Source organism: Prunus mume, linkage group LG2 (genome assembly GCF_029339155.1).
Source record: "Prunus mume cultivar Tortuosa linkage group LG2, ASM2933915v1, whole genome shotgun sequence".
Lineage (NCBI taxonomy): Eukaryota > Viridiplantae > Streptophyta > Magnoliopsida > Rosales > Rosaceae > Prunus > Prunus mume.
The window spans coordinates 19,544,225-19,571,288 of record NC_142699.1 but is presented as its reverse complement, the minus strand read 5'-3'; the positions used below and the strand labels follow the sequence as shown (position 1 = coordinate 19,571,288).

The 27,064-nt window shown below is 38.5% G+C and overlaps 4 protein-coding genes and 1 pseudogene across 7 annotated transcripts; 3 read left to right on the top strand and 2 right to left on the bottom strand.

Moving 5' to 3' along the window:
* The first annotated feature begins 1,630 nt into the window (after positions 1-1,630).
* LOC103342056 (Mitochondrial substrate carrier family protein) lies at positions 1,631-4,500 on the top strand. The gene is made up of 7 exons (XM_008245622.3): positions 1,631-1,915; positions 2,352-2,468; positions 2,645-2,720; positions 2,904-2,999; positions 3,151-3,667; positions 3,830-3,965; positions 4,114-4,500. Exons 1-7 carry the CDS (start codon positions 1,913-1,915, stop codon positions 4,300-4,302), a joined length of 1,134 nt encoding a protein of 377 aa, XP_008243844.2. The 5' UTR covers positions 1,631-1,912; the 3' UTR covers positions 4,303-4,500.
* A 122-nt stretch (positions 4,501-4,622) lies between these two features.
* Positions 4,623-8,092, top strand: PRORP1 (proteinaceous RNase P 1). Of its 2 annotated transcripts, none has more exons than XR_016123822.1 (6): positions 4,623-5,958; positions 6,629-6,718; positions 6,819-7,000; positions 7,183-7,303; positions 7,586-7,668; positions 7,811-7,868. XR_016123822.1 is itself a non-coding variant. In XM_008245621.3 (6 exons), exons 1-6 carry the CDS (start codon positions 4,828-4,830, stop codon positions 7,913-7,915), a joined length of 1,698 nt encoding a protein of 565 aa, XP_008243843.2. In that variant the 5' UTR covers positions 4,652-4,827; the 3' UTR covers positions 7,916-8,092. The 2 variants fall into 2 exon arrangements, 1 of the variants encoding a protein (XP_008243843.2); XM_008245621.3 differs by having other exon boundaries at positions 4,652-5,958; positions 7,600-7,668; positions 7,811-8,092.
* Positions 8,093-8,886: 794 nt separating this feature from the next.
* On the top strand, positions 8,887-12,657 carry LOC103342054 (LRR receptor-like serine/threonine-protein kinase RPK2 pseudogene; annotated as a pseudogene). Its single transcript, XR_016123821.1, has one exon. The product of XR_016123821.1 is annotated as an LRR receptor-like serine/threonine-protein kinase RPK2 pseudogene (transcript).
* Positions 12,658-14,482: 1,825 nt separating this feature from the next.
* Positions 14,483-17,867, bottom strand: LOC103342053 (ninja-family protein AFP3). Its single transcript, XM_008245619.2, is given in 3 exon segments — positions 14,483-14,999; positions 16,645-16,845; positions 16,848-17,867. Coding segments are annotated over 3 exon segments (1,194 nt in total). The 5' UTR covers positions 17,419-17,867; the 3' UTR covers positions 14,483-14,577.
* A 2,154-nt stretch (positions 17,868-20,021) lies between these two features.
* Positions 20,022-23,732, bottom strand: LOC103342052 (nuclear transport factor 2-like). 2 transcript variants are annotated; one of them, XM_008245617.2, is made up of 9 exons: positions 23,533-23,732; positions 22,807-22,985; positions 22,352-22,634; positions 21,992-22,260; positions 21,771-21,915; positions 21,519-21,640; positions 21,363-21,428; positions 20,944-20,992; positions 20,022-20,546 (listed from the first exon to the last, which is right to left on the bottom strand). In XM_008245617.2, the coding sequence occupies exons 2-9, from the start codon at positions 22,981-22,983 to the stop codon at positions 20,287-20,289; spliced, it is 1,371 nt and encodes a 456-aa protein (XP_008243839.2). In that variant the 5' UTR covers positions 22,984-22,985; positions 23,533-23,732; the 3' UTR covers positions 20,022-20,286. The 2 variants fall into 2 exon arrangements, with proteins under 2 accessions (XP_008243839.2, XP_008243840.2); XM_008245618.2 differs by having other exon boundaries at positions 21,992-22,251.
* Positions 23,733-27,064: the final 3,332 nt, after the last annotated feature.

Sequence of the window (27,064 nt, the reverse complement as noted above, 5' to 3'; positions counted from 1 at the left end):
TGTAGCATTTGCATACAATAAGGGAAACTTGTAAACTCTCTTGTCTGATTAGTCTCAGTTTCATCTAGTGGGAAGCCCTGAATGCTACACGAAATCTGCAATGCTTCGCATTCCAAAGGCAGACGAAGAATAACTCAGGTCTCTCTCTCTCATTTGCCATATCATAAAGTAATGTGAGCAGAGCAGGCTGTGAAAAACCTTGACAGACAACTTTCTGTCAACATGCTGTTCCAGGAAGAATGTGCTACCAATTTGACAAGAGCAATCTGCCAAGCCAATCATGGCGAGAATGGAGCCCAGAGGGGCATAGCTAGCAACTTTCTTCGCAACGGAATTCTGATTTTAATTGAAACATGGATTTGAATGATAGAACATTCAGCAGCAGAATCAGCACCAGCCCTTATGCTATCTTGATTTATCAGGCATGGTCCGAGAGTACAGAGCGGGCTCATCACATGTTACCAAAAATCTCCTTCCAACAAAGAATACTTTTGTAATGTACATAACCAATTTGAGATGCCATATGATCATTTAGTTTTAAATGTGCAGGTCCATCCATGAGAAAAGGATCCACAAATTTATTTTTTATTATATTTACCTGGATATTTTCTTCGAATGAGACTGTCGCTGAAACGATAAGCAGGATATGTCACAATTGGCAATTCTCTCCTCACTTGTTAATATCAACAGTTGCGGAAAAAAACGTTGTTCTCTCAATCCATGGGCTTTAAGAAAAATATATAGGGTTAAATTTTTTTTGGTCACTTGGTTTTACTTGGAAATTCAATTTTGTCACTGAGAAATTTTTTTAGCCAAATTAGTCATTGTGTTTTTCAAAGTTTACAATTTATAGACATTCCCCATTATCTTCCGTTAAGTGCAGTTTTTATTTTTTTTTTTAGGAAGCAACTTCAGACTTCTTCATCTAACTCAACAAGTTAGGGTATATTGTGCTATTAGGTTAACATCTTGAAAGAAATGGTTGAAATTGAAATTGAAATTGTGAGGTATAAGGAAAATACAAAAGGCAAATCAAATTCAAATGAAATCAACAACTTTCCAATATATTGTTGGTGCTCTATCACATTGATTATGTCTCCTTGCCATATGAAGTCACAATACACTTTTCACTCAATTGATTCAAGCTTTAATATAGCATCCAATCTATGACCTTATACCTCACAGATCCAATTTCAACCCAAAAATTCCCCCAATTTGTTAAACCCTAACAACACAATATACCCTAACTTGTAAAAACATAAAATTAAAAATTGCACTTTAAACAAAGTTAACGGAAGATAATAGAATGTCTATAAATTGTAAACTTTAAGAAACACAATGACCAATTTTATTAAAAAAAATTCTTAGTGACCAAATTGAATTTTCATGTAAAACTCAGTGACCAAAAAGGTATTTAATCCAAAAATATATATTTAAAGGGAGATATGATAATTTCTCCACAAAAAAAAAGGGAGATATGATAAGAATATCATTAAATCATTAAGAAATGCCACTTTTTTAATAAATAAAAAAATATTGAAGTGGCAGATTTGTGAAAGTTTGCAATTTGGGGTTGGGTGTTATCAAATCAAATATGAATTGGGCTTCGATTAAAAAGTCCCAGGCCCAAAAGGCAATCTCCCATTCCCTCCTCTCCTCGTCTCCTCCGTTGCCCGTGATCGCGCTGCTTATTGCTCAGCTGCTCAAGAATTTTTATAGAAGTTTTTTAGTCTGAGAATTTCAATTTTGATTAAAAAATGAAACTTTTTCCGTGTTGCAGTTGATTTTCGTTCAAGAATGTTGCCATGTTGATGATATTTAGCTACTACTCCTTCCTGTTAGAGTTTTGAGAGCTGGAATTCGCACTAATTTTGAAGAAGGGAAAGAAGAAAGCAAAGTGACTTTAACAACGATGGTACCGCTTTCTTTGACTGCTAATTTCTAAAACACTCATTTTAAGCATTTCTTCATTTTGATTAATTTTGTTTTTGTTGTTTTTTCTTTTAATGTTCTTCGGGTTTTCATATATGAAGTATATTGTAAATAACGTGTTTGAGGAAAGGCCGCAGAGGGACCAATTCTTATGTATCTTCTACTGGTCTTGGTATATGCTTGCTGGGTCACTATTAAAAAGAGAAAGAAACAAATTAGTGCCTGTTCAGATTTATTTTTTCATCATGAACTACTAACTGTACAGGCATTTGTATTGTATCTGACAGTTGTTGAGTAACATGTGTGGAAATAGATTACGAATAAATCTTTGTTACTTAAAATTTGACTGGCGTATAAAGCTCTATCTCAATTGCTGATGAGAAATATTTACTTTTTCTTTGATTTTTGTTGAATTTTAGATGGATGAGTGGTTAAAGAACCAGATCTTTGCAATCCATGCACTTTCTGGTGTAGGGTCGGTGGCATTAGGCACAGCTCTTACTTACCCTCTTGATACTACCAAAACCCTTATTCAGGTTTGTTACCGACATCTTTGCCTAGATTTCTGATGCTTGAGAAGTTATTTGTTTTTCAAAATCTCTGTTATGTACTACTCTTCTTAATGAATATTTTTTCCTATAAAAAAAAATGAAGAGCAATGTCATAATCTGCTTCTACCCTGGATCCTCATTTATTTTCATTGTGAGAACAGGTTGGTTCAGGGTCTAATAAACAACTGACAACTGCTCAGGTTTTAAAGAGAGTTCGATACTTTTCAGGAAATACAGGTGCTTCCCCGAATTTTTTATTTTTTCAATTCTACCTTTACTTGACAAGATATAAGAAGCATGGGAGTACATGAGAGTTACTAGGATGGTTTCATTAGTGTTTCCACATCCTGTTGCTCCCCCCAAAACACCCTCAAGGGCTTACTGATAAGTACTAAGTTTGGTTTGTGATGCATATTGTAGGTTTGTACAATGGCTTCCTATGGCTGGCAGTGGGAAGAACTTTGGGGGTTGGAGCTCGCTTTGGGACCTATGAAATTTTGACAGCCTTTTATAAAGGTATTTCCCTTAATTTTTCTGTACCCAATAATAAACATGTGAAGTTACATGGATAGAGTGTTGCATCAATATATGGTACTAAAATTTATCTTTGTTATAATTGATTTACAGCTTCTGATACATTATGTGGTTGCAAATACCTCTTTTGCAGATGGTCGAGAAGATAACTATGTCTACATCTCTGAGGCCCTCCTGGCAGGACTTGTTGCTGGTGTTGCAGAAGCACTAATAAGTTCTCCCTTTGAACTTATAAAACTTCGTGCCCAGGTGACCTCTGCTTCTCGCATTCCAAGCTCGGCCTCTCTCACAGAAAAGGGAGCTGTTGCACCTGTGATTCAAAGATTATTGCGTGGATATATTCCAGACATGAAGGCATTAAATTCTTCTGTTGGCCTTTTATCCACCCTAACAACCAAACATCCCAATATGACGAGTGCTTTACAAGAGTATCCATGGATGATGACGGGATCTGGAAGGCCACCATCCGTGTTCAGTGTTAGGAAACCATCTGAAGTCATCTCTTTAGAAGGATGGGGTGCATTATGGAGAGGCCTACGGTCAGGGGTTGTTCGGGATTCAGTTTTTGGTGGCATATTCTTCTCTACTTGGCAATCCCTGCACCGAGCAATGCTTGACTGGAAGGCAGTGGGGATGGATCCAGAACCTAGGTATTAAAGGGACTTGCTATGACCTACCCCGTATTAGTTCAATCACACCATCAAGCACCATATTTTGCATTTCTCATCTCTGTGCATCCAATGCTTACATGTAAAAAATAAATTAACGTACCCTTTTTCTTTTTACACTGAAGTGCATTTTCTTTGTCTAAGGTCGGATGATGAAATTGGTCCGCTGTCTCCTTGGGCTGTGAGTCTTGCTGCTGGAGTTTCTGGTTCAGTTGCTGCAGCTGCTTCTCATTGTTTTGACACTGCTAAGTCTCGATCACAATGTATTGTGCTGCCCAAGGTATGCTACCTGTTCTTGGCGACGTTAGTCTGCTTTGGGCGTGATCTACTAGCATCAGCTCAACAAAATGCCTTGCAATGGGTGTTTTTTTTATTAATAAGGTTGCTTTGGTAATGAATGTTGAAAGTTTGTATTTTGTTTTGGGCAGTTTGTCTCCACGGAGAGGAAGCTTCTGAAATGGGGAAGACCTGGGAATAGGTTTGAGAGACTTACAGGGATTCACCCTGCAGACAGGAATCTCCTGTTCCGTGGCCTTGGGTTACGGATGGCTCACAGTGGGATTGCATCATTCATCATGGTGGGAAGTTATTTCTTGACTGTGGATCGTCTTGCTTGAAGATGATCAAATTAATTGGTGAATTCACAGAGAGCTGCATATGTGTAGCTGTATACGTTTAGCTGGTTTGTTATCTAAATGAAACTAGTCTTCTTTCCAGAGGCATTGATAATACATCTTCGGTTTTAACATGCTTGTCTGTGTCTTCCTCTAAACAAAATCTCGTCCTGGTTATTCTTAATTATGACTTTTTAACTACACTTCGCACATTTTCGTTGTATGGTTCTCCCTCTCTTTCTTTTTTCTTAGTTATTTATTTATTTTTTTGGTCATGGAAAAAAGAAAAAAAAGAGAGAGAGGAAGTTAAGTAAGCAAGCCGCTACGACGTGTCGTTTCCCGCTCACGGAGTGGCAGCTAGGGTTTTAGATAGTTGCAGACGTTTTCAACCTCTCTGCTCAACTCTCACTCTCAGCCCTGCAAACATGAATAACAGAGAAAATAACCAGACTTGTTTTCAGTAACCCAATAATTGCTTTGCGTTACAAATTTACAATCCACAACAAGAACCCAAAAGAAATTAAAAAAATGGTAGGCGCTCTCGCCAGAACCCCACCTCTCTTCTCCTTGTTCATCAAAATCCCACTTCCCCTAATCTCCAGCAATTCTCGCTGCATTTTTCGTACAACTATCCACTTCCCGAAACCTAAACTGACCCCAACTTCCATGGACAACTTCTCCATGGACAAAAGGCTCCATCTTTGCACTCTGGCTCTCTCCAATAATTCACCTTCGCGTTCGGCTTCGGCGCCACTGGTTTCCAACAAATCCAAGAAGAAAGCAAGGCGAGAATCGCCGGAGGGGGTACTGAGGCACAAGCTCGACATGTGTTCCAGGCATGGCCACCTGGTCGAAGCTCTGAGGCTTTATGATGAGGCCAGAAGTAGAGGGCTCCCGCTTAGTCTGCACCATTATAATGTTTTGCTTTATTTGTGCTCTTCCAATGGTGGTGCTGATGATGATGGTGTGGGTTTGAAGAGGGGTTTTGAGATTTTTCGCCAGATGGTTGATGATAAGGTTGTGCCCAATGAGGCCACGTTTACCAGTGCTGCTAGGCTTGCGGCAGCGGCAGAGGACCCGGAAATGGCCTTTCATTTGGTGAAGCAGATGAAGGGTCTTGGGATTCCGCCCAAGTTGAGGTCCTACGGCCCGGCATTGTTTGGGTTCTGTAAGAAGGGGGAGGCTGATAGAGCTTATGAAGTTGATGCCCACATGGTAGAATCTAAGGTCATCGCTGAGGAGCCTGAGATTTCTGCTTTGTTAAAAGTTAGTTCTGATTCTAGCAAGGGTGACAAGGTTTATGAGATGTTGCACCGGTTGCGGATTTCCGTGAGGCAGGTCTCCGAGTCCACTTCTGGGGTGGTGGAGGAGTGGTTTATGTCGGAGGAGGCGGCGAATGTTGGGATGGAGAGTTGGGATGTGGAGAAGGTGAGGGAAGGGGTTGTGAGAGGAGGTGGTGGGTGGCATGGGCAAGGGTGGTTGGGGAGTGGGAATTGGAGGGTGGTTAGGACTCAGATGGATGAAGCAGGGACATGCTCTTGTTGCGGCCAAAAGCTTGTTTCTATCGATATTGATCCAAAAGAAACTGAGAATTTTGCTACCTCTTTGAGCAAATTGGCTAGCCAAAGGGAGGTTAAGGCTGATTTTTTTCAGTTCAAGGTGCAACTCTGCTTTCCTTGTTTATTTGTCTTCAGTTTCTGAGATTTTAAGAAAATTAGTTACCCATGACGCATTAGAGTTTTAAGATTCAAGTTTTAACTTTAGCATATCATAATTCGAAAATTTGAAAGCTCAATGATTGGATGAACTTATGCGATTGATATGCATCTTTATATTCATGTCTTTATATTAATGGAAAGAGTTCCCCCTTGGAGGGCCTTGTGGATGTATGCATTAAGTTATATAAATTGTTTGCAACTATATTGGTGTTTAACTAAATACTAATTTTGTGATGATTAGTGCTTCAATCCCGCTTAGAGGTCAAGACTGACGTTAGAATTTAGAACACAGTGTATGTGATATGATATCTCCTAAGCTTGGGTTTATTGGGAAAATAGCTTCATAACTCCATTAGGTCCGACCAAAAAAAGAAAGAAACTCTATTAGGAGGCACAGTTTATAAAGAGTACTAGTGGCAGTGCCTTCCCAATCTTGTGAGATCCAATTGTTGTCAAACCCCCCATTCCTCGTGTGTTTTCTTGTCATGTTATCATGTACCAATTTCATTAATTAGTCAATGGTCGATATCTCATATTTTATATGATTCAGGCAAATGATACATAATATGTTTGTCAGCTGTCATGATTGATTAGAAGTTAAAATCATCCAGGAGTGGCTTCAGAAGCATGGTCCATTTGATGCCGTTATAGATGGTGCCAATGTGGGTCTTATCAATCTACATAATTTCAGCTTTTCCCAGGTGAGTGGGAGACTATGATTAGTTTTGTAACACTCCATAGTTTGATTTCTTCATATCAGTATATAAATAGGCTACTTCATGACTCCATCTTTGGTTGTAGCTCAATACTCTGGTGAACCGGTTACACCAAATGAGCCCATCAAAGAGGTTGCCACTTGTTATATTACACACAAATCGTGTAACTGGTGGCCCTGCTCAGAATCCTAAGAACAAGAAATTGTTAGAGAGTTGGAAAAAGGCTGGTGCACTTTATGCTACCCCAGCTGGTTCAAATGATGATTGGTAAGTTTGCATATCTTGAGCAATAAAATGATTGGACTGATTTCTTAGAGATTGTTGCATGTTGAAAAGGAGAAATATATACACGAATGGTTGCAGCATATATATATATATACTCATCTATAGGTCTCTAATTGTTACCAGAGTTTGAATGTGCCTAAAAGGTATTCCCGTGTGATTTATAGGTACTGGTTATATGCTTCTGTTAATTCCAAGTGTTTGCTAGTGACAAACGATGAGATGAGAGACCACTTGTTCCAACTTCTAGGGACTAACTTTTTCCCAAGATGGAAGGAAAAACATCAGGTATCATGCTTCTGCTGATTTATGTTCTCAATATCTAGAAGAATCTTTGGTATGTAGTCAAAATCTTGTCCGAATTGTCTATCCATCCATGCAAACAGCTTGAGGGGGCTTTTTGCTTGGATCCCTCTTTAAATGTATCCCCCAATTTCTCAAAGATAGTAAGGGAGGAGACATTTGAAAGGGCATTTGGCTGTTCTTGTATTTCTTTCTTAGATAGTATGGCAAATACCAGTAACCAGAAATTTGAAAAATAAATCAATTAAATTGTTCACTGTTTATATGTGAATATTTTGCAGGTTCGAATGTCAGTCTCGAGGCAGGGACTTGCCCTTCACATGCCACCGCCATATTCAATTGTAATTCAGGTGTGATAATCAGCCAATAATGTCTTCTTCTTTCTTTCATCTAGTTGTTGAGTATAAACACAAACTTTTGCTTTAGTTGTATGGAGTTGTAACAGCCTAGAACACAAGTTGATGAATGAATTGTTGGGTGATGTAAATGCAGGAGTCGGAGGATGGGCGGTGGCACGTGCCAACAACCACAGGTGATGACATTGAGACCCCAAGGCAGTGGCTGTGTGCCACCAGAGCCACAACAAATACCAAATAGAGGGAGATATATATTTCTTTGATTCTTAATTCTTAATTCTGAATTCATAAGTGGTTTTTCAAAGATAAAAATATAATTCATTGTACACTATGATTTAGAGTACACTGTAATTGCTATTTGTGTGAGAATAATGCCCTCCTCAAGGTCAACTTAATCTATAGATTTCTTTGGTCTACATATATTTGAACTTAAGGGTTCGTTTAAGCTAAGGATTAGTTGCATATTTCTAATCTCGGTCATTGGAATGTATTAATTAGATGTGTTGGTAGATTTAATATGCAATAGACATGCAGTTCAATGGTCGAGATTAGAAATATGTAATCTATCATTAACATAAAATATTTATTGGAGAATTTTCGTAGAATAACATTGCTTTGGGTTAATTTGTTTTACAATCAGAACAACCAGCTCCAGTTAACTTCTCCGTGAAGAAAGTAGTGGTAATTATCTCACATTAACTAATGATGTGATATGCGATGATCAGATTTTGTGAGCAATATCAGAATTTGGGCGGAAATTGTAAATTATCATTGAAATTGTAACATTCAATTAGAGAAAATAGAAACTATTGACGATAATTCGGACCAAAATTAGGAAATTGATTTTGTGAAAATTATTAGGTCTGATTAAATAATAATTTGAACGGAAACAATAATTGTTTTTATTATTATTATTTAGTCGTTAAGCAAGAAGAGAATGAAAAGCAGAATGTCTCCTGACGGCAGGTGGCACAGAAAGACCGCCACGTTGACAAACATGCAGGGCCCCAGTATCCGCATGGTTTTACAAGCAGCAACCATATGTTGACGACCTTATGCGTTCATTGACCGACAATGGTCCCCACACAACACCACTTAAAGTCGACTGGGCCCGACCCACGCTCTCTGCCATTGGGCAATGAATTTTCCAATCTAAAACCAGCAGAAGAAAAACCAATATAATAATGAACAACTTAAGAGAAGCGCCTCAAAAGACCTCACAGTCTTCTCCGTAAACACCAGAAGAAGCAGATATGGAAGACGAAGAAGGAGGTAAAGGTGGAAACCGCAACGATGCCGTTTACCCTCTTGTTTCTGAGAAAATGAGATGCCATCTGCTTTCCAAGACCGTGCTTTTAGTCAACGTCTTCTGCTTACTGTGTTGCTGCGTTTTCTCTTCCGTTTCCGGGGAAGCGCTGATTTCCGAGAAATCGATTTTGCTTGAGATAAAGAGCTCATTTCCAGACCTATATGGGGTTCTCTCCAGCTGGAGCTCAAACAGCTCCGACCACTACTGTTCGTGGCTCGGGGTCTCCTGCGACTCCAAATCCAGGGTCGTCTCGCTCAGAATCACGGGCATTGATGGAGAAGGAGGTAATTTTCAAGCTCTTTCTTGCTCTGAGACTTTGAAACTTCAATTTCCGTTTAATGGGTTTGGGGTGTGGAGAACTAGTTCACGTAGTAGTGGAAATTTAGCTGGAAAGCTTTCACCTTGGGTTGGAAAGCTCACTGAGCTTAGAGTTTTATCGCTGCCTTACAATGAACTTAATGGCGAAATTCCTAAGGTAGTTTGGGGTTTAGAGAAGCTTGAAGTGCTTGATCTTGAGGGAAATTTGTTGACCGGGAAGTTGCCAAACCTGTTCTCGGGTTTGAGAAAGTTGAGGGTTTTGAATATTGGGTTTAATAGAATTGGCGGCGAGGTTCCTTTTTCGCTTTCCAGATGCATGAATTTGGAGGTTCTGCATTTAGCTGGTAATGAAGTGAGTGGAACCATTCCTGGCTTCTTTGGTAGTTTTCCAAAGCTGCGAGGGCTTTATTTGTCTCAAAATAGGTTAAATGGGTCTATACCATCTAAATTTGGACATAATTGTCGGAATCTTGAACAGCTTGATGTGTCAGGGAATTCCCTTGTTGGAAGTATTCCAGGGAGTTTGGGAAATTGTGGGCGGTTACAGACTCTTTTGTTGTTTTCGAATATGTTGGATGGTGTCATTCCCCGAGAACTTGGTTGGATTCAAACGCTTGAAGTTCTAGATGTTTCTAGGAATAGCCTTAGCGGTCCAATCCCCTCTGAGCTCGGACAGTGTGTCAATTTGTCCGTCCTTGTCCTATCAACTCGTTTTAATCCGTTGACATCCCATCAGAATACCAATGAAGATTCATCAGTTGAAAGATCTAGTGGTCAGGAGGACGATTACAATTACTATGAAGGCTCCATTCCGGAGGAAATTACAACCCTGCCAAATTTGAAAATAGTTTGGGTGCCAAGGGCAACCCTTGAAGGCAAGCTTCCAAGCAATTGGGGCGGTTGTGAGAACTTGGAAATGGTGAACTTAGCTCAGAACCTTTTCAGCGGAGAAGTTGTTGGAGTATTTGAAAGATGCAAGAAGCTGCATTATCTGAATTTGGGCTCAAACAAGCTGAGTGGGAAGATTGATGAGAAGCTTCCAGTTCCTTGTATGACCGTTTTCAATGTTAGTGGGAACCTCATGTCTGGACCTATCCCTGAGTTTAGTTACAGAGTGTGCCCTCAGGTGCCCCCGAATTCAGATCTTGTCCGAGTCCACAATCCATCAATTGCATATAAATTGCTCTTTGCTTGCAGAACTCAGCTTGACACCCATTTACCACTTTTTGGTGCTAGTTTCACAATGATTCACGATTTTAGTGGTAACAACTTCATTGGTCCAATCCAACACCTCCCTCTCGCATCGGATGGATTGGGAAAGCGGGCTGTTTATGCATTTCTTGCTGGTGGGAACAAACTCACTGGATCATTTCCTGAAAGCTTACTTGGACAATGTGATGGGTTACATGGAATGATTATCAATGTTAGCAACAATAAGATATCAGGTCGCATTCCTTTTAAGGTTGGAGTGATGTGCAGATATCTTAGATTCCTGGATGTCTCTGATAATCTATTATCTGGGTCAATACCTCCAGATCTTGGGGATTGGAAATCTCTTGTCTTTCTTGACTTGAGTAGGAACCAGTTGCAGGGTCAAATTCCTGAGGATATCAGTCATTTGAAGTATCTTAAGTATCTGTCTCTGGCTAATAACAACCTTACTGGTGCAATTCCTGCTAGTTTTGTGAGGTTACAATCCCTTGAAGTGTTAAAACTATCTTCAAATTCTCTTTCTGGTGATATTCCACAAGGTCTTGTGAACTTGAAAAACATAACTGTTTTTCTGCTTGACGACAATAAACTCTCTGGGCACATCCCTTCAGGAATGACTAAGGCGAGATCACTATCTACATTTAATGCATCCTTCAATAACCTGTCTGGTTCATTTCCATTTAACAATAGTGTGATGAACTGTAGCGGTGTCCTTGGAAACCCTTTCCTTAATCCATGCCATATTGTTTCGCTCACTGCTCCATCAACAGATCAACCAGATAGCTCAGGGAATCCACAATATCACCCTGATTCTTCATCAGAAACTGTTGGTGACGCGGACAATAGTGGATTAAGCTCAATTGAGATTGCATCTATAGTATCTGCATCAGCTGTTGTTTTGGTTTTGCTCTCTCTTGTTATCCTTTTCTTTTACACTAGAAAATGGATACCAGATTCCAGGGTTCAGGGTTTCGAATATAAAGAAATGACAGTTTTTACAGACATTGGGGCTCCATTGACGTTTGAGAATATTGTTCAAGCAACAGCGAATTTTAATGCCAGCAACTACATCGGGAGTGGAGGATTTGGGGCCACTTACAAAGCCGAAATTGGTCCTGGAACCATTGTAGCTGTAAAGAGGCTTGCTGTTGGAAGGTTTCATGGTGTTCAACAGTTCCATGCTGAGATTAAGACCCTTGGAAGGGTGAGACACCCCAACCTGGTGACTTTAATAGGTTACCATGCCAGTGAAACTGAGATGTTACTCATATATAATTATTTACCAGGAGGCAATTTGGAAAATTTTATTAAGGAAAGATCTAGAAGACCTTTTAATTGGAATATTCTCCACAAGATTGCTCTGGATATAGCCCATGCACTTGCTTATCTGCATGATGAGTGTATTCCGCGTGTCCTGCACCGTGATGTCAAGCCAAGTAATATACTGTTAGATGATGAGTACAATGCCTATTTGTCTGACTTTGGATTATCTAGGCTTTTGGGAACTTCTGAAACACATGCAACAACTGGTGTGGCAGGGACTTTTGGTTACGTAGCACCAGAGTATGCTATGACTTGTCGTGTGTCTGAAAAGGCTGATGTTTACAGTTATGGTGTTGTGCTGCTTGAATTGATTTCGGATAAAGAAGCCTTGGACCCTTCATTTTCTTCACATGGCCATGGTTTCAACATTGTTTCTTGGGCATGCATGCTGTTACGATTGGGTCGGGCTAAGGAGGTCTTCATGGAAGGGCTATGGGATGCCGGACCCCAGGATGATCTGGTAGAGATGCTGTACTTGGCTGTAACGTGCACAGTTGAGACCCTTTCCATTAGGCCTACAATGAAGCAAGTTGTCCGAAGGTTGAAGCGAATCCAACCTATTTCAGGCTAGCCAGGTAATGACCAGAGTATAAGTGTAGAGGTAGACCATAACCCTAGAAGTATAGAAGGTAGGACATGCTTGTAATTTGTACATTTGTGCTCAGTCAAATTTTGGGGATCCCTCAAATTTGGTTCTCAGTTTGTTGTTGCTGTTGTAACAAGCATATTCTCCTGAGCTGAGAAATTTTTTGAACCTTGCATCTACAAGTTTGTCTCAGTTCGTTTGCAGTTTAAATATAATCCGAACTGAAAAATGGGTAGTGCTTGATTGTCTTGTTATCTATAGTCATTTACTTCTCCCTAGTATGCCCTGCTTCAGGTTGTGAACACAGCAGTGAGACATCATACTTCGTTTCTGGAATTAAGTTGCAACTTTCTGTCTTGTTATTTGACAAATAACAGGACCTGATGAGACTTTGTTTGCAAAGGCCTCTGAAAGTGCCTTTTATTGAGAAAAAGAAATTGGAAAACCAGCTGAATGGGATGGGGGTTGACATGGGTGCATCTCTAAGTTATAAAACCTTGATAATAGTATCATTCATTCTGATTAATTTAATTGTTAGATGACCTACTTGTAACATAACCCTGTAGGTTGTAGCTGAGCTGTGGTTCTTTATTGTTCTTTATAAACGTAACATAATCATCTATGTGTTCTTTCTTTCTGCACTAGTAGTAGTGGGTGAGCAAATAGATATGGAAATCTCACTGTAATTGGGAAACATGCCTAGTTGGTTGGTTGATGCAATCTAATGCAATCGTGTCGATGCGCTATTTTCACCTTTTGGTACCAAGCTATTTCCATTTTTTGGGATATATTGGGCCTTGATTTCAGATCAGATGGAGTGGTGGGTTTATTTGTTGGGAAAAGGCCAACTTTTTTTTTTAATGAAAAAACTACCAACAAATTATAAGCCTACAATGTGGACGAGAAAAACCTAATCGTAAAACACTACTAATAAATATCAGCTGAAGAAAAAAAAAAATTAGTAACATCGGACTAACTAATTAAAAAATCTAGGGCTAATCTCAAAATTCAGATCAAAGCTGAGAAATTGATAAGAACCATAACAGAAATACACAATTAATCAAGAAACTCTATCATGAGAGATAAATTACCTGAATTGGCAGTTCAATTTTGGATTTAGGGGCTTACATGTTGTGGTGAAGAAGTGAAGAGAATTGTAGCAGCAATTTTGTGTTGTGAAGAAGAGGACTCGGAGAGATAGAGTTTCAACAAAAAGAGAGCGAGATCTCTGAGGATATAACAATTGCGAATGACACAACACAAACATACAACACGTTGTTGCCATGCCTAATCTTAAAGAGATACAAAAGACGTGGCCCATATACCCAAAACCGCCAAGCCCAAACAAGTCAAAAGTCAATTGTCGAGGTGGGTAATCTCGTAGAGTCGTAGTAAAGAGCATTTACCTCTACACTCAATAGGTTCAAACTTCTCATTTTCCTTTAGCCTCATTTATACCGGAAACCAGTTTGCAAGCTTCACATAGCAACCACATGCATCCAAGTGAGAAACATACCAATTACACAAGCTGGAACCAGGATAGAGAAGGGAGTTATTATGAACTTCTCAACCATTGTGCAAGAAGCCAAGTATTCAAGCAGCAAATCTTCGGAGCTGAACAAATATTTCTAAAATGAACCCGCCACTGGTAGAAGCAGCTACCTACCTTTCTTCACTGGGACAAAATTTAAGTCTTCCTCTCTCTTGTTTATTGCTTTATGCTTTCCCCAATTTGTCTTTTCTTTTGCTTCTTAAATGATGATTATCTTCATGATGGAAAATATGATTTTGGGATTAGTTGCAAGAACTGGAATTGGAATGAATAGCAATATTCCTTAATATGTTACCTAAAAACAAATCAGCAAATCTACTATTCTCTAAAATTATCATAACCCCATATGCTTCTATAAATGGTTGGCTACAGGAGAGGTTGAGAAAATGAAACTCAGATCAGCAGACACAAGACTAAGAAGGGGTGCATTTAAAACTTTTCCAAACTAGCAGTTATTATTTTATATCAATTCCATTTCTAGAACTTAATTACCAAGAATCAACCAAAATCAGAAAAAGAAGCTATCAAATTTAGATCATCTCCTTTTGTTTCCATTCTACATCCCCTTATTTTAAGGGGCATAAAGTATAAGGGAACACTCCATTACAAAAAGGAAGTGGCAGCAGGGTTTACAACTATATGCCTAAGTGGGTGAGTGACATCACTCCCTCCTGCGTGCTTCACGAACTCTGCTGGAGAGAGAAAGCTGCCATGGCAAACACACATTATTCTTACTTCCTCTCCCTTCCCATATCTGTATAGGATTCCTTCTACTTTTCTACCATTAGGACCGTCTCCTTTTGTGAAAACACAAGGCATGTCCTCCATAGCATTCGTCCTAGTTTCACGTCCGCTTTTCTCTGAAGAATTTGGCTTCTTACACTTGCTTTCTACATCAGCTCTGGAAGCTCTGGATGCATCCTCAGCTGTCCCTGTCCCTGAAGAGACCACGGTGTCTTGATTACTTCGTTCTTGCAACAACTGGTTACTAGCAGGGCTTCTTGCTTCACCGCAATTGCTGGATCCTGTGATGTTAAGGGAAAACTATAAGGAAATAGAAGCAGAGAAGTCTTTCTTCTTTTGTTCCATCCCCTTCACCTGTTGCGGAATCTTATTCATTTCAAATTCACAAGGTTGATGATATTAGCAATTTGGAAATTTAAAAGCAACATTCTCCAGTGACACAGTAGGCAAGAACCTCTCTGAACTACATATAAATCTATCGTAAGTGAACTCTTAGTTTTCAGCTTGACAACAGATAGAAAGAAGCTGGCATCAGTCAAGAAAGAAATCCACAGACTACGTGGCTACAGCATAAGGATACAGTAGGATAAGGTAAACAATGATCTCTGCTTTGGCATATTTTTCATTTTGGTCAGAAAAGATTATGCATCCACTAGAGGATTTCAGAGTCACTCGCAGGTTCGAGGTGCAACGTCAAGGAAAAGAACTTCCATAGAGAACTAGAATCAGTGTTACATCCCTATCCCTAGATTGCTTGTACCAGTTACCAGTACGTCTTGATTTGTCCACAATCCAGGTGAACACAAGTCACTCTGGGTTTTCTCTTAAATGTTCTTATGATGAGTGATATATTTTTCGGTGGAAAACACTAACGACCAGTAAGTGTTCCAACTGGAATGCTTTACTGTGAAACATTACCAGAGAAGTTTAGCACTAAGAACACTAACAGGCAACAAATATAAGCCTGTTTCTTGACATACATTCTTGGCCCCTTCCCTGGCAACCACTACCATCATGCGATATAAAGTGAAATCCAACCTATATTCCCAAACAACTTGAGGTTGCTGACTCATCATGTGGGTCAAAAACTGAACTACTTCCACATTTCCAGTGAAGTGAACTCCACTTAATATAACCATTTTAGTGATTTATGGTAAGCATATATATATACACATTTCCAAAAAGGAGCATCCACCAAAAGCTCAAAGCTCTATTTCTGTATGGTAGCAACATGATTTGAGTGTTGGATTTTCTTAATGGGTGTAAGGTATTAGGTTGGTTTGGCCCTGATTGCTGCAAAAACAACAGCATCCGTATCCTTCAATGTCGCACACATTTTTGCAGACTATTCATTATCATGCATCAGATTCAGAATGCACTTCACTGTTTTTACTAAATATTCCACCTTCTGTCTCAAAATCGCCTTCTCTGTAACCCTTTGCAATCCTTTTCCATTCACTTTCTGGAAAGTAAACCAAACCGAACCTAAAACAACTATTTAGATTTGTTAAGGTAATAATTCATCTTTTGGAAAGGAAAACAGTACATGGCGTGACATTTAAAATACTGCACTCTTTCTTGTTCCCAAATTTTCTTAGCAACCAATTTGGCATCGCTCTCCATTAACTAACTTAAGGACGGGAGCACGTGATTAAAACATTCCAACCTACAACAAAGAACAAAAGATACCACATGGGAAAACCTAAGACGCCATCTGCTAATGAAGCAGACTTGTCCTATAATCTTATTCCAAAACAAACAAAAAACCAACCAACCAACCAAAGCAAAGTAGAGCACATAAAGCTAGCTCTACCCAAAATCAATCAACCACTCAACAACTGAATTTAAATCCAAGAATTCATCAAAATTCAAATTAACCAACACAGTTAACAGAAAGTTGAGACAAGGAGAAGAAAAATGAGATACCTTGAAGAGGTTTACTCTCCAATTCTGACATCCCTGACGAGCTTCCTCCTTGTGACTCCATCGAACCCTGCGAAGTGGGTTGTCCTCCAAATCCCTGTAAACTACCCAAAATCTCAGCTTTCAATTTTTCCAGTGCATCCACTCCACCACCAACAGAAGCTTGCCTAGCAGCTGCTGCTGCAACCCAACTTGGCAACACAAAGGCGGACCCACCGTCCGATTAACCCTACTAGCCCCATCGTACGGCTGCTGCTGCTTATCCCTCAAATTTGGCCCCCCCTCAAGTTCTCGCCTTTCCTCCTCCAAGGAGACCCCTTCTTTCTCAGCCTTGCTTGAGTTTGAGTTCCTCTGCTTCTCTGACCTCCTTCTTTTGGCCTCCAATCGTCTCAGAGTCTGCAACTCCTTCCGCTTCCTCCACTCCTCCTCTGTCTCCGTGGGAAGTGAAGATGTCCTCATCAGACTCGCCGGGCACGACACCTGCGCCGGTGTCGTTGGGTCGTTGTCGTCTCTCACAAACGGCATAGTTCCGGCAATGGATGAAGATCGGATTAGCTTCTTCTTGGAACTCTTGTCGACCCCAAATCGGCCACCCAAAGAAAGACCGAGATTTAACTCCAGCTCATCTGACTCTTCTTCTTCACTAGGCTCTGCATACTGCGACTGCTGTGTGTTGCTGCTAGACATTAATCTCTGCAGCAGATCTCTTGGGTACTTGTCAATTTGCAAAGACAGATATTCCATTGCTCTCCTTCGCTCTTCATTAGCTTCACCCATGTTTTCCAGCACAGAGGAACAAAAGCACCAAAATAAAAAATAAAAAGCATGCGTTTTTAAGTACTTCAGCAACTATATATGTCTCTGCAGATTAAAAAAAACACAAAACTTCGATCTGCTTCAACATAACCCATATGCAGAAACTTGCTTAAAATGATCAGAACCTATATTCAGGTCTCAAGATAATACAAGAACGCTCGCATTCAGTTCAAATCCCAAATTAGAAACGACCCAACAAACAAAGCCGTTTCTCTCTGCATCTTTATGAGCCATCAGTTCACTCTGATAAGTTATTTCCCGAGTGACCAATCCGAGATATTTTACATGAAAATCCCGGCAAGGCTCGCTGGGGAAAACAGAGGAGAAAAAAACTGAAATCAAAAGAAAAACAGAAGAAGTGAGAGAGAGAACGAGGAAAACGAAAGAAAGAAAGTAGGCAAGCAGAGACTTGCTTAAGAGAGAGAGAGAGAGATTGGCAAAATTTATTGTGTTCCAATAATACCCTTGGCGTTTTGACAAGAAAAGTACTTGGGGGAGCCAAGTGGCCGTCTCGGGGAATACCGCGGAGACACGTAGCCCGACTGGCATTGTCTTTTTGGCGTCTCTACCAGTAACAGTAAGTTGTCCTGGCCGAGACACGTGTCGAGAGGAGAATGAAGAAGGGAGAAGAACACACGTGTCGATCTCCTATGGACAGCAGTTAGCAGACACGTGGGTGAGAGTGGTTTGGCCTCGTAAAAGCATCGGCGAAGGTTTTGGGGTTGTCTCTGCCCCTCTCTCTCCACTCGTCTAGTCGTGTTTGTTTATTGTTGGTCGCCCTTAGGCCTTAGCTGTCGTCTTCAATTATTTGACGAACCGTACTCTCTCTCTCTCTCTCTCTCATCTTCACATATTAACAGCTTTTAGATCTGAAATTAAACATGTTTTTTTTTTTATTCTTAATTAGGATTGCTTATGTTTCAATTTAAGAGTGTTTTCTCCACAAAGATATATTCTAAATTAGTCTAATATACGAAGGGTGATTTAATTCAGTTGTAAAAAGATTACTACACTATCTTGATTAACTGACCTAATTCACATTTGAAATATTTATAATATGTTTTCAATCCAAATTTATATATCATACATCTTTTTATATATAGCTTAACTCACCAATCTAAACTCCCAAGAAATAGTATCAAATTATAGAGTTTTTTTTCAATTTTTAGTCATATATGGTAAATTGGTTTAGGAATTAAAACTTCGGTGGATTTAGATAACACAAGTGTCAAATGCCACATGAGTGACAATTGACTAATTACCTATTTTTATATCAAAGGTAAATTATTTCATTTTTATTTTACTATATTAAATGTATTTATAAATTTATATACTCTACATCGTGTTTGATTATATGACCACGAGAGAAATTAACATCATAATATTTGCGTATGCTTGGTGATAGAGTTTTTATCTTCCATTTGACACATTTGCACAACACAAAAATAGATACAGTCATGCTGAATTCCTTGTTACCATGAAAGCGAGATTAGTTAGATTTTAAGTCTTTAATTTTTTTTTAATTGATTTTTTTTTCTCCAAACAACCGCGGTGTTGTTGTGGTCAACATCTATCCCTGGGAAAAAGTCAACGAGGAACAAAGTTTTAAGGTAGGGGCATCCAGTATAAATCGGGCGAGTAGAGCGTGATGCACGTGCTTTCAATTCCAATTCCAAACAAGAAAACATGTCATCATGATTATTATTATTCAAGAGTAAATGAGGCAGTGGGACCCAGCCGTGACAAGTTGCAGTTTCCCACCATAGAAAATAGTAAAAGAACTAGGTGTTGCTACGTGTCCGATGGACTGAGGAAGTCCACGTGCCCCAGTGGGTGGGGTTCCCCTCTTCTCTACTCTACTATCTGTTCTGAATAGCAATCACCAACTCATGAGAGCGACATGTCGCCTGTATATTTATAGCCAACTTTTTCCTTTTTCTTTTCTTTCTTCTTAATTTATTATTATTATTATTATACATAATTTCGATTTCAAGAACAAGAAGTAATTGTAAAGCGATAAGAATTGATAATCCACGAGCCTTTAACACTTATTCTAGATTCAAATTATCATGTAAATTAAAATCTTCAAACTACAAGCAAGTCGAGTTGATTAGGATAATGTAACGGATATTTACACTCGAGAGTCGACTTCAATCCCTATCACAATAATAATTTAAATTGTCGCTTGGTCAAAAAAGTTCCCAAATAATTATCTCCTTCTCTTTTTTCTTTTTTCCTTTTTTCTTATTTGAGCAAGACATCCTGCTCCATTCGTAAAAGGAAAACCTAAAAACAAAAGCGCAGGAAAAGAAATGGCCAGACAGAAAAAAGAGGAAATAAGGGATGATCTGATAGGACACGTCATTGATGTTGATGTGGAGACGAAAGATTCTCCGACACATCTGGTCGCCACGTGTTGGTAATAGACACGGTTGCTTTTTACGCTAACTTTTGAAATGAGGATGACAAAAAGGCCTGCTGCTGCACTGCACACATATGGGCCATGGCTAAAAAAAGTGTGGCATGAATGAACCTAAGCCAAGCCAAAAATTCACGCACACCAATTATTCGATCAAGCAACACAAAATGATAATTATTTCAAAAAATATATATAGTTACAAAAAAATAATAATTTGAAAGTTAAATGCAAATCAAATAAGACAGGAAACAATAACCTCGTAATAATGTCAAAGACCTAAAACATGCCGCATTCTAAATTCTGCCTCTACCAAAAACACCTAACCTATGAGATCTCACTAAGGAAGGAAAATTCTTGTAAACAAGAATCTAATCAACTGAAAGAGCTAGCTGCTGCTGCTGCAACCTAATTCATGTCACCACCTTTCCCGTTTGACGAGCAACTTTTCCTCCATTCTGGTAAGGCCTCTGATAAGCTTCTCCATTGCGACCGGCATTGCCCCTAGTTTGACCTGAGAACTCGCGATGTTCGCTCTTGTCAGAATCACTTCTTCCATAACCTTGGCCTCCAGTATAGTTCCCGCGGTCTCCAGTATAGTTGTCGCGGCCTCTAAAACTGTCATTTCGGTACCCACCCCTTCCTGACGGATACCTTCCTCTCTCGTTGTTCGCTGCAATAATAAAGACCGTCAGCAAACAGCATTGCAAGATGAAGATGAGAGAATGAGATGAAACGCAGTGAGGAAAATATGGGGTGAGAACAGATAAGTTAAAACTGAAAACTTAAACCATTTAAAATTTTAAGAGTGATTCTATATTGTTCATCTGTTCTCCCTCAACTTAATTTATCTTCTCTGTATCATCTCCCTCTTCCTATTCTTTCTTTAATTAAAAATAAATAAATCACATAACATACAAACGTGACCCACGTGAATGAAAACAGATTGAATAATAAGTCATTTTGGTGTGACCACCTCCACCCGTGACGAAGACAATGGTGGAGAAAAGAGAGTAAATTCTATGAAAGTACATAATTTAGGAAGAAAGATAAATTTCACTTCAACTTGCCTCGTCTTTCCTCAACACGTAGCTCAAAATTCCCATATTTGACAGATGCCTGAAACAGTACATGCATGTCACATGTTAGATACGGTTCTGTATATCAACTTGCAAATATAAATAAAATCATCTAAAATACGGCATATCATATAGCCAGCCGCATTTGAACAAAATGAGAACATAATCTTTATGTTCTTGCTAGAAAAGCAAAACGACTAATTGAAACAATCCTAAACCAATTTATTTTGTAAAATCAATTTTGAACTAAGAACATTATGGTCATCAAAGGATTAAATCATTGCACTGTTTGAACAATTTGTATTTCTGAAAAAAAGAAAAAGAATAAATCTTACAAAATACAAAGAAGACTACAGAAAGGCACATATTCAAACTGATGGACAAAAATATACATACTACAAAAGTTATACCTCAAGTGCACTTTGCATGGCTTTAGTAGATTCAAATTCTACAAAACCGAAACAGGTTCCCTGTTGCTGGATATACAAGTGTAATACAAAATAAGTAAATAGTAGTAAACCAAAAGGCCTAATTCAAGATGGACACCAACTAAATGTAAATCATACCTTATTGCTTCTCACTTGAATCCCATCACGCTTGATGGGTCCAAACTGCTTAAAAACCTTCTCCAATTCTTCAACAGTTGCATTCATGGGCAATTTGGCAACGAAAATGGCATAAGACTTACCTGCAACAATAAGTTGAAAGGATACAAGAATGAATGATTTTCCTATAAATGAGAAGGTTATATAACACCTCGTTTATTGGCAGGACCACACAGCTAAATTTTAATACTACACCACAAAAGAAATATCAACCTGCAGGCACATTATTCTTTTCTGGGGCACTATTGTTTCGGGGAGGTAAAGCTTCTGGCGTTACGGGTTCACGAGGCCGCTCAACGGGTTTAGTGGGGCGTGTCCTCATAAGGAATGGAGCGTTATTCCCATTCAAGGCATTCACCTGAACCAAGAAACCGTCAGATGATATGTATAAGTCTCATGATACCAAATACAAGACAACCAAAACCATAACTCACCACTGATGCAAAAGATTTCTTTGGAGCATCCTTCTGTGTGTTAGAAGCAGCTGCCTCTGTTACTTGGGGAGCAACATTCTGCCTTGATTCAACAGGATTTTCAGCAACAACACTATTTTCAGTAACAGTTTCTTGACCATTCTCCAACACATTTATAGCTTCCTTTCCTTGGGTATTATTAAGTTCCTTTCCATTGGTATTATTAACCTCCACAGATGTAGTTTGATTCGGCACAGGTTGATCAGCAACAGCAGAAGGCTCTGTAACAACTAATGACATAATACCCATAAATAAATTTGTTACCAGAAAGTGAAGCAATAAGAACCAAACAATCTACACCCTATATTTCATAGAACGTACCATGATTTGGAGCCAAAGAAGCTTCTGGAGTACTTTGATCAACAACAATATTTTCCACCACACCATCTACGTACTTAAAGATATCGTTCAAGACAAAGAATCCTGTGTCTTGTGGGGCTAGAAAGAAAGTTTGGGTAAATTTTCTTTGCACGTTGTCTTTTCCAGTTAAATGCCCAGTCACTAAGATAATCACTCCGCCGTTCAATGAAAACTGATAATCAGCACTCAATATCTGTAAATGATAATTAGTGTAGTCCAAGGAGAGTATCATGCTATTGATGTCCTGTTTCAAAATAAACATCCAATTAACTCATCAGACTATGTACACTCTGATTAAAATACAAAAATTATGCAACAACCAATTAAAAGGCTTCATGTTGCATGGTTGTCACTGGCTGTAACAACCAATTGATGATCATCTGTGAGTCACAATTAAAAATTTTTACAAGACTTACTTCCAAGGTTGTCACTGTCTTCAACGATTTACCATCTGGTTCAGGGCGGGATAGAACACTTGACTCATGATAAAATCTATGAAGAAATTCAGGTTGACAGAAAAAATCATAATACTGTTTAACAAAAGCATGGCCCACAGTCTCCAAGGTGTGTGGATGTGCTGATTGATTTTCCATCTCTGCATCAATAAGGTATCGTTAGATTCTATTTGCTATAACAAAAACCCAATTCAAAAACTAAACTTTCATATTCTCTAAATCATACACAACCTAAAATAAATATCCATGAATTAGCAAACCAAAACCAACAAATTGACTAACAATCAAGGGAACCCAAGTACTAAAAGAACCCAATTTCCAGATTCTATATAGTCAATGTGAGTCTTTTACAGTACTGCGACGATCATGACTAGAAGTAAAATAAAAAAAAAAAAACCAACCCTAAAACGCCATTAAAACAGGAGTAAAATTATCATCAACAACATAAATAATACAAACCCCAAATCTACAATCTTTGTTCTAGACCCAAATTTACAAACTTTACATCGTGAACCATCATCCCTGACAATAAGCAAACCAGTTCTCAAAGCAAATCCTAAAGAAAACAAAAGTTGGATCTGAAACGCAAATCGTAAAGCGAATCATCATGATACAGTGCAATCAATCAAAACTCAGAGACCCAAACAAAAATTGATAAACCCAACACAGAGAGAAATCAATACACACCAGAAGGCAGAAGGCCGAGAGCGCAAAGAAGCGCCTCCAATGGCTTCAGAGAAGGAGAGAACAGAGAAAATTTGCGAGAATAATATTACTATAAGTGGTTGGTGGAGAATCTGGTGATGCAAAGGTTGAGATTTATAGGCGATTTATTGGGGTTTTCCAATCCTAGTCCGATATGTACTACTCGTCGACCCACCGTCTTTGGTTGGAGTTGGAGGGAATTTTCGTATTTCTACTTTTCCCTGCCCAGCCCAGTTTTGCTATGTGGGGTCCAGCCGCAGAAATCGAACGGTATGTTGTGTGAGGGTTTCGATGTAACGGCCCTGATTTATTTTAATGAAAATGGAAGGTTCTTGATCGACTGTCCTGATTGGTAATTTGGTGCTAGGCTGTGTGTGGTGCACGATATCTGATACTTGCAACAGTATGCTCCGCGGTTGCTGGGCAGTGTGTGAGACGCGCTCAAAGGGAAGGTGAGAAATTGTTGAAGCCTTTAATGGGAAAGGAGGATAAATTTGGCAATCTTATTTCTTTTGTGCCAAGAATTGCCAATTTCTCTCTCTCTTTTTCTTCTCTTTTTTTTGGCTAAGAATTGCCAATTTATTTCTTCTTTCCTATTCAATTTCCAAATCGAGAAAATCCACACCAAAAAAATATATATATATATATATATATATATAAAGCTAGGATTTGATGCATGTAAGATATTCTGCATCTTTAATGGATGTAGGTCCACACGAATCTCATTGTGCTTGCATTAAGAGATACTATATTTTTTTAATAATCATATTAAAAAATTATAATAACATGTGATAATACCAGTTACTGATTATTGATTTACATGAATTGATGCATGAGTTATTATTGAAAGAGAATCAAAATATTATCAAATGGGCAAAAGCGTTTTTAGACTTGTTTTTAGAGCACTTCCAGTGGTGCCCCTCAGCCCGAGCAAAAGGGGCCTCAAGTTCCAGTTTGATGTTCCAACAGGCTTCAGTAGCCCTGACAACTAGTGGGCTCCACAGGCTTGGGTAGGCCCGAAGGCAAAAATAGTATGGACTGTTGCTTGGGTTTGCTTACGAGTATGGGCTTTTAGTTTAATGTTTCTATTCAGCATGCGTGGGTTAGAGGAGAGGTCAGCAACGAAATAAAAAAAAAAAAATGTTAAAAATGTCAGAATTTTTAAAAAATAAATACTTAGTTATATTCTTCACTTTCCACACCAAAACTATATATAAATTCCCCTCCTCATATATCATGTGAACAGTGATTGTCATGGCAATGACAAGCATGACCCGCTAGAAGCACTTCCATGAACTTGGGCCCTGTCCTGCCCAGGCTGCAGTCCACCGCTGGAACTACTCTTAGATAAGTGAATAGAGCTGCAGATGGATTTGTTAATATAGAACAAATTAGGAATAATCAGCGTATATGGTTCTCTAGGTTTCCGACCAATTTATACTTTGCCATGTTATAAAGACTCAAGAGGGTGGTAGTTGTACTTTTGCATGTTTTTTTTAATTATAAAAAGGACTCTTTCCTAAAACCATTACAAGGGGGTGGCAAAAGGCCCATAAAGTAAACCCCACAATTAGGAGAGAAACTCTCATGCAATAAGGATATCGCTTTTTGCTATACCCGATTAATAACGCAATGACACGTAGAATAATTTTTTCATGTATCATTGTGTTATTGGCCGCTATCCCCGTTATAAGTAAGTTTTTTTGCACAACCAGAGCCGCCTATCACAAGAACCACCGCCCAAATCACAACTCCCCTTCAATCAAACCAAATTGATAAAATTATAGTACATTAATTGAGCAATTCCATCTAAATTTATACACACAAAAAAGCTTAGAAGTCAACAAAAATATAGATCCAATAAGCAAAAAAAAACCCAAACAAATTAATGTGTTAATGTGAAAAACCAATACTACTTATGCATAACTCGATCACGATCATTCAAAGTGTACCAATTACCCTGTAGATTACATCCATTACACCCAAAGAGAAGTGGACCTATATTTAAGGTCATCTCTAGCCATGGGCTATATTTGGCCCTAAGACCATTTCCAGTCATAGGGTTAAATGTAGTCCGGGGTAAAAAATTTAGCCCTCCAAAATATTAATTTGTTAAAGAATAGTGCATGACTATATTTTTCCATCTCCAGCCATGCAGAGCTATATTTTAGGGTCCTTCATATTTTATTATTTTGAGAAAAACTATGATACAATACTCATACATTCTACAACTATATATTGTTGAATTTAATTATAATTTTTTTAAACAACACTTAAAAACATTTAAAAAGGTGACCACATGTAATTTTAATTTTATTTTTTTTTAAAGATGGGTTTCAATGGTATGACCTTTAACGGTCATGACCAATAATTTTTTTATACTTTTTTTTAATTACATGAATTGACATTTTTAAAGGTGACCACATTTTAAAAAGAAAAAAAGAAATATTGGTTTTCAATGATCTGACCTGCAACGGTCATGACCAATACTTTTTATATTTTTTTTCTTAAACAACATGAATTGAAAACATTTAAAAGCACACGTATGGGGCCCACAAAAAATTTGGCCTATGCCAAAGTTAGGCTACATGTGGCCTGTTGGAGGGCTAAAGCCAAAATTTTGTTTAGCCCATGGTTGAAGATGAGTTTTGCATTATATTAGGCTATATTTGGGATATAGTCCATGGCTGGAGATGACATAATATAATGCAAAACTTATCTCTACCATAGGCTAAAAACATTTTTGTCAAATTTGAGGGTCACATTTGACCCTTTATCCCTCCAACCGCCAAATGTAGTCACTTTAGCCTAGGCCAAATTTTTTGTGGGTCCCATACATTTGCTTTTCAACGACCAACATTAAAGCATATATATTTTTAAAAGCCTTTTTAAATGTTTCAATCAGTGTTGTTTAAGTAAAAAGCAGAAAAAAATTATTGGTCATGACCATTGGAGGTCAGACCATTGAAACCCATCCTCTTGGTCATGACCCCTTTTTTTCTTTTTCTTTTTTGTTTAAATGTGGTCACATATATGAAATATTGTCTTTAAATAGTAGTTTAATTAAATTAAATAATATATAGTTGTGGAATGTTTGAGTGTTGTACCATAGTTTTTCTCAAAATGATAAAATATGAAGAACCCTAAAATATAACCCTGCATGGCTGGAGATGGAAAAATTTAGCCCTGCTCTATACTTAAAAAATTAATATTTTAGAGGGCTAAATTTTTGACTTTAGACTACATTTATCTCTATGATTGGAGATGGCCTAAATAGCCCTAAAACTATTCATCACTATGGTAGTTTTGGAACAATGATTGTAATGCATTGCTTGTAGCTTTGGCTTTGTTCTCTACCTTTTCACTTTTAACTACACACAACGGTTGACGGCGACTTCAAAGTGAATTTAGCATAATCCGTTGGAGCTTCTGAGCCATTTTGATTTCCTCCTCTCTTGCTTGTTGTCAACCAATCTGCCGGCTTGCTAAGCTTTGGCCTCTTGGAATTATCATC

Excerpts from the sequence above, each read along its gene's own strand:
- LOC103342056 (XM_008245622.3), top strand. Across the intron at positions 3,668-3,829 it reads GGGATGGATCCAGAACCTAG|GTCGGATGATGAAATTGGTC; the intron begins GTATTAAAGGGA and ends TCTTTGTCTAAG. Across the intron at positions 3,966-4,113 it reads AATGTATTGTGCTGCCCAAG|TTTGTCTCCACGGAGAGGAA; the intron begins GTATGCTACCTG and ends TGTTTTGGGCAG.
- PRORP1 (XM_008245621.3), top strand. The coding sequence starts at position 4,828 with ATGGTAGGCGCTCTCGCCAGAACCCCACCTCTCTTCTCCTTGTTCATC. Across the intron at positions 6,719-6,818 it reads ATAATTTCAGCTTTTCCCAG|CTCAATACTCTGGTGAACCG; the intron begins GTGAGTGGGAGA and ends CTTTGGTTGTAG. Across the intron at positions 7,304-7,599 it reads GATGGAAGGAAAAACATCAG|GTTCGAATGTCAGTCTCGAG; the intron begins GTATCATGCTTC and ends AATATTTTGCAG.
- LOC103342052 (XM_008245617.2), bottom strand. The coding sequence starts at position 22,983 with ATGGAAAATCAATCAGCACATCCACACACCTTGGAGACTGTGGGCCAT. Across the intron at positions 21,641-21,770 it reads AAAGAATAATGTGCCTGCAG|GTAAGTCTTATGCCATTTTC; the intron begins GTTGATATTTCT and ends TTATTGTTGCAG. Across the intron at positions 21,429-21,518 it reads TTCAAGTGAGAAGCAATAAG|CAACAGGGAACCTGTTTCGG; the intron begins GTATGATTTACA and ends TTGTATATCCAG.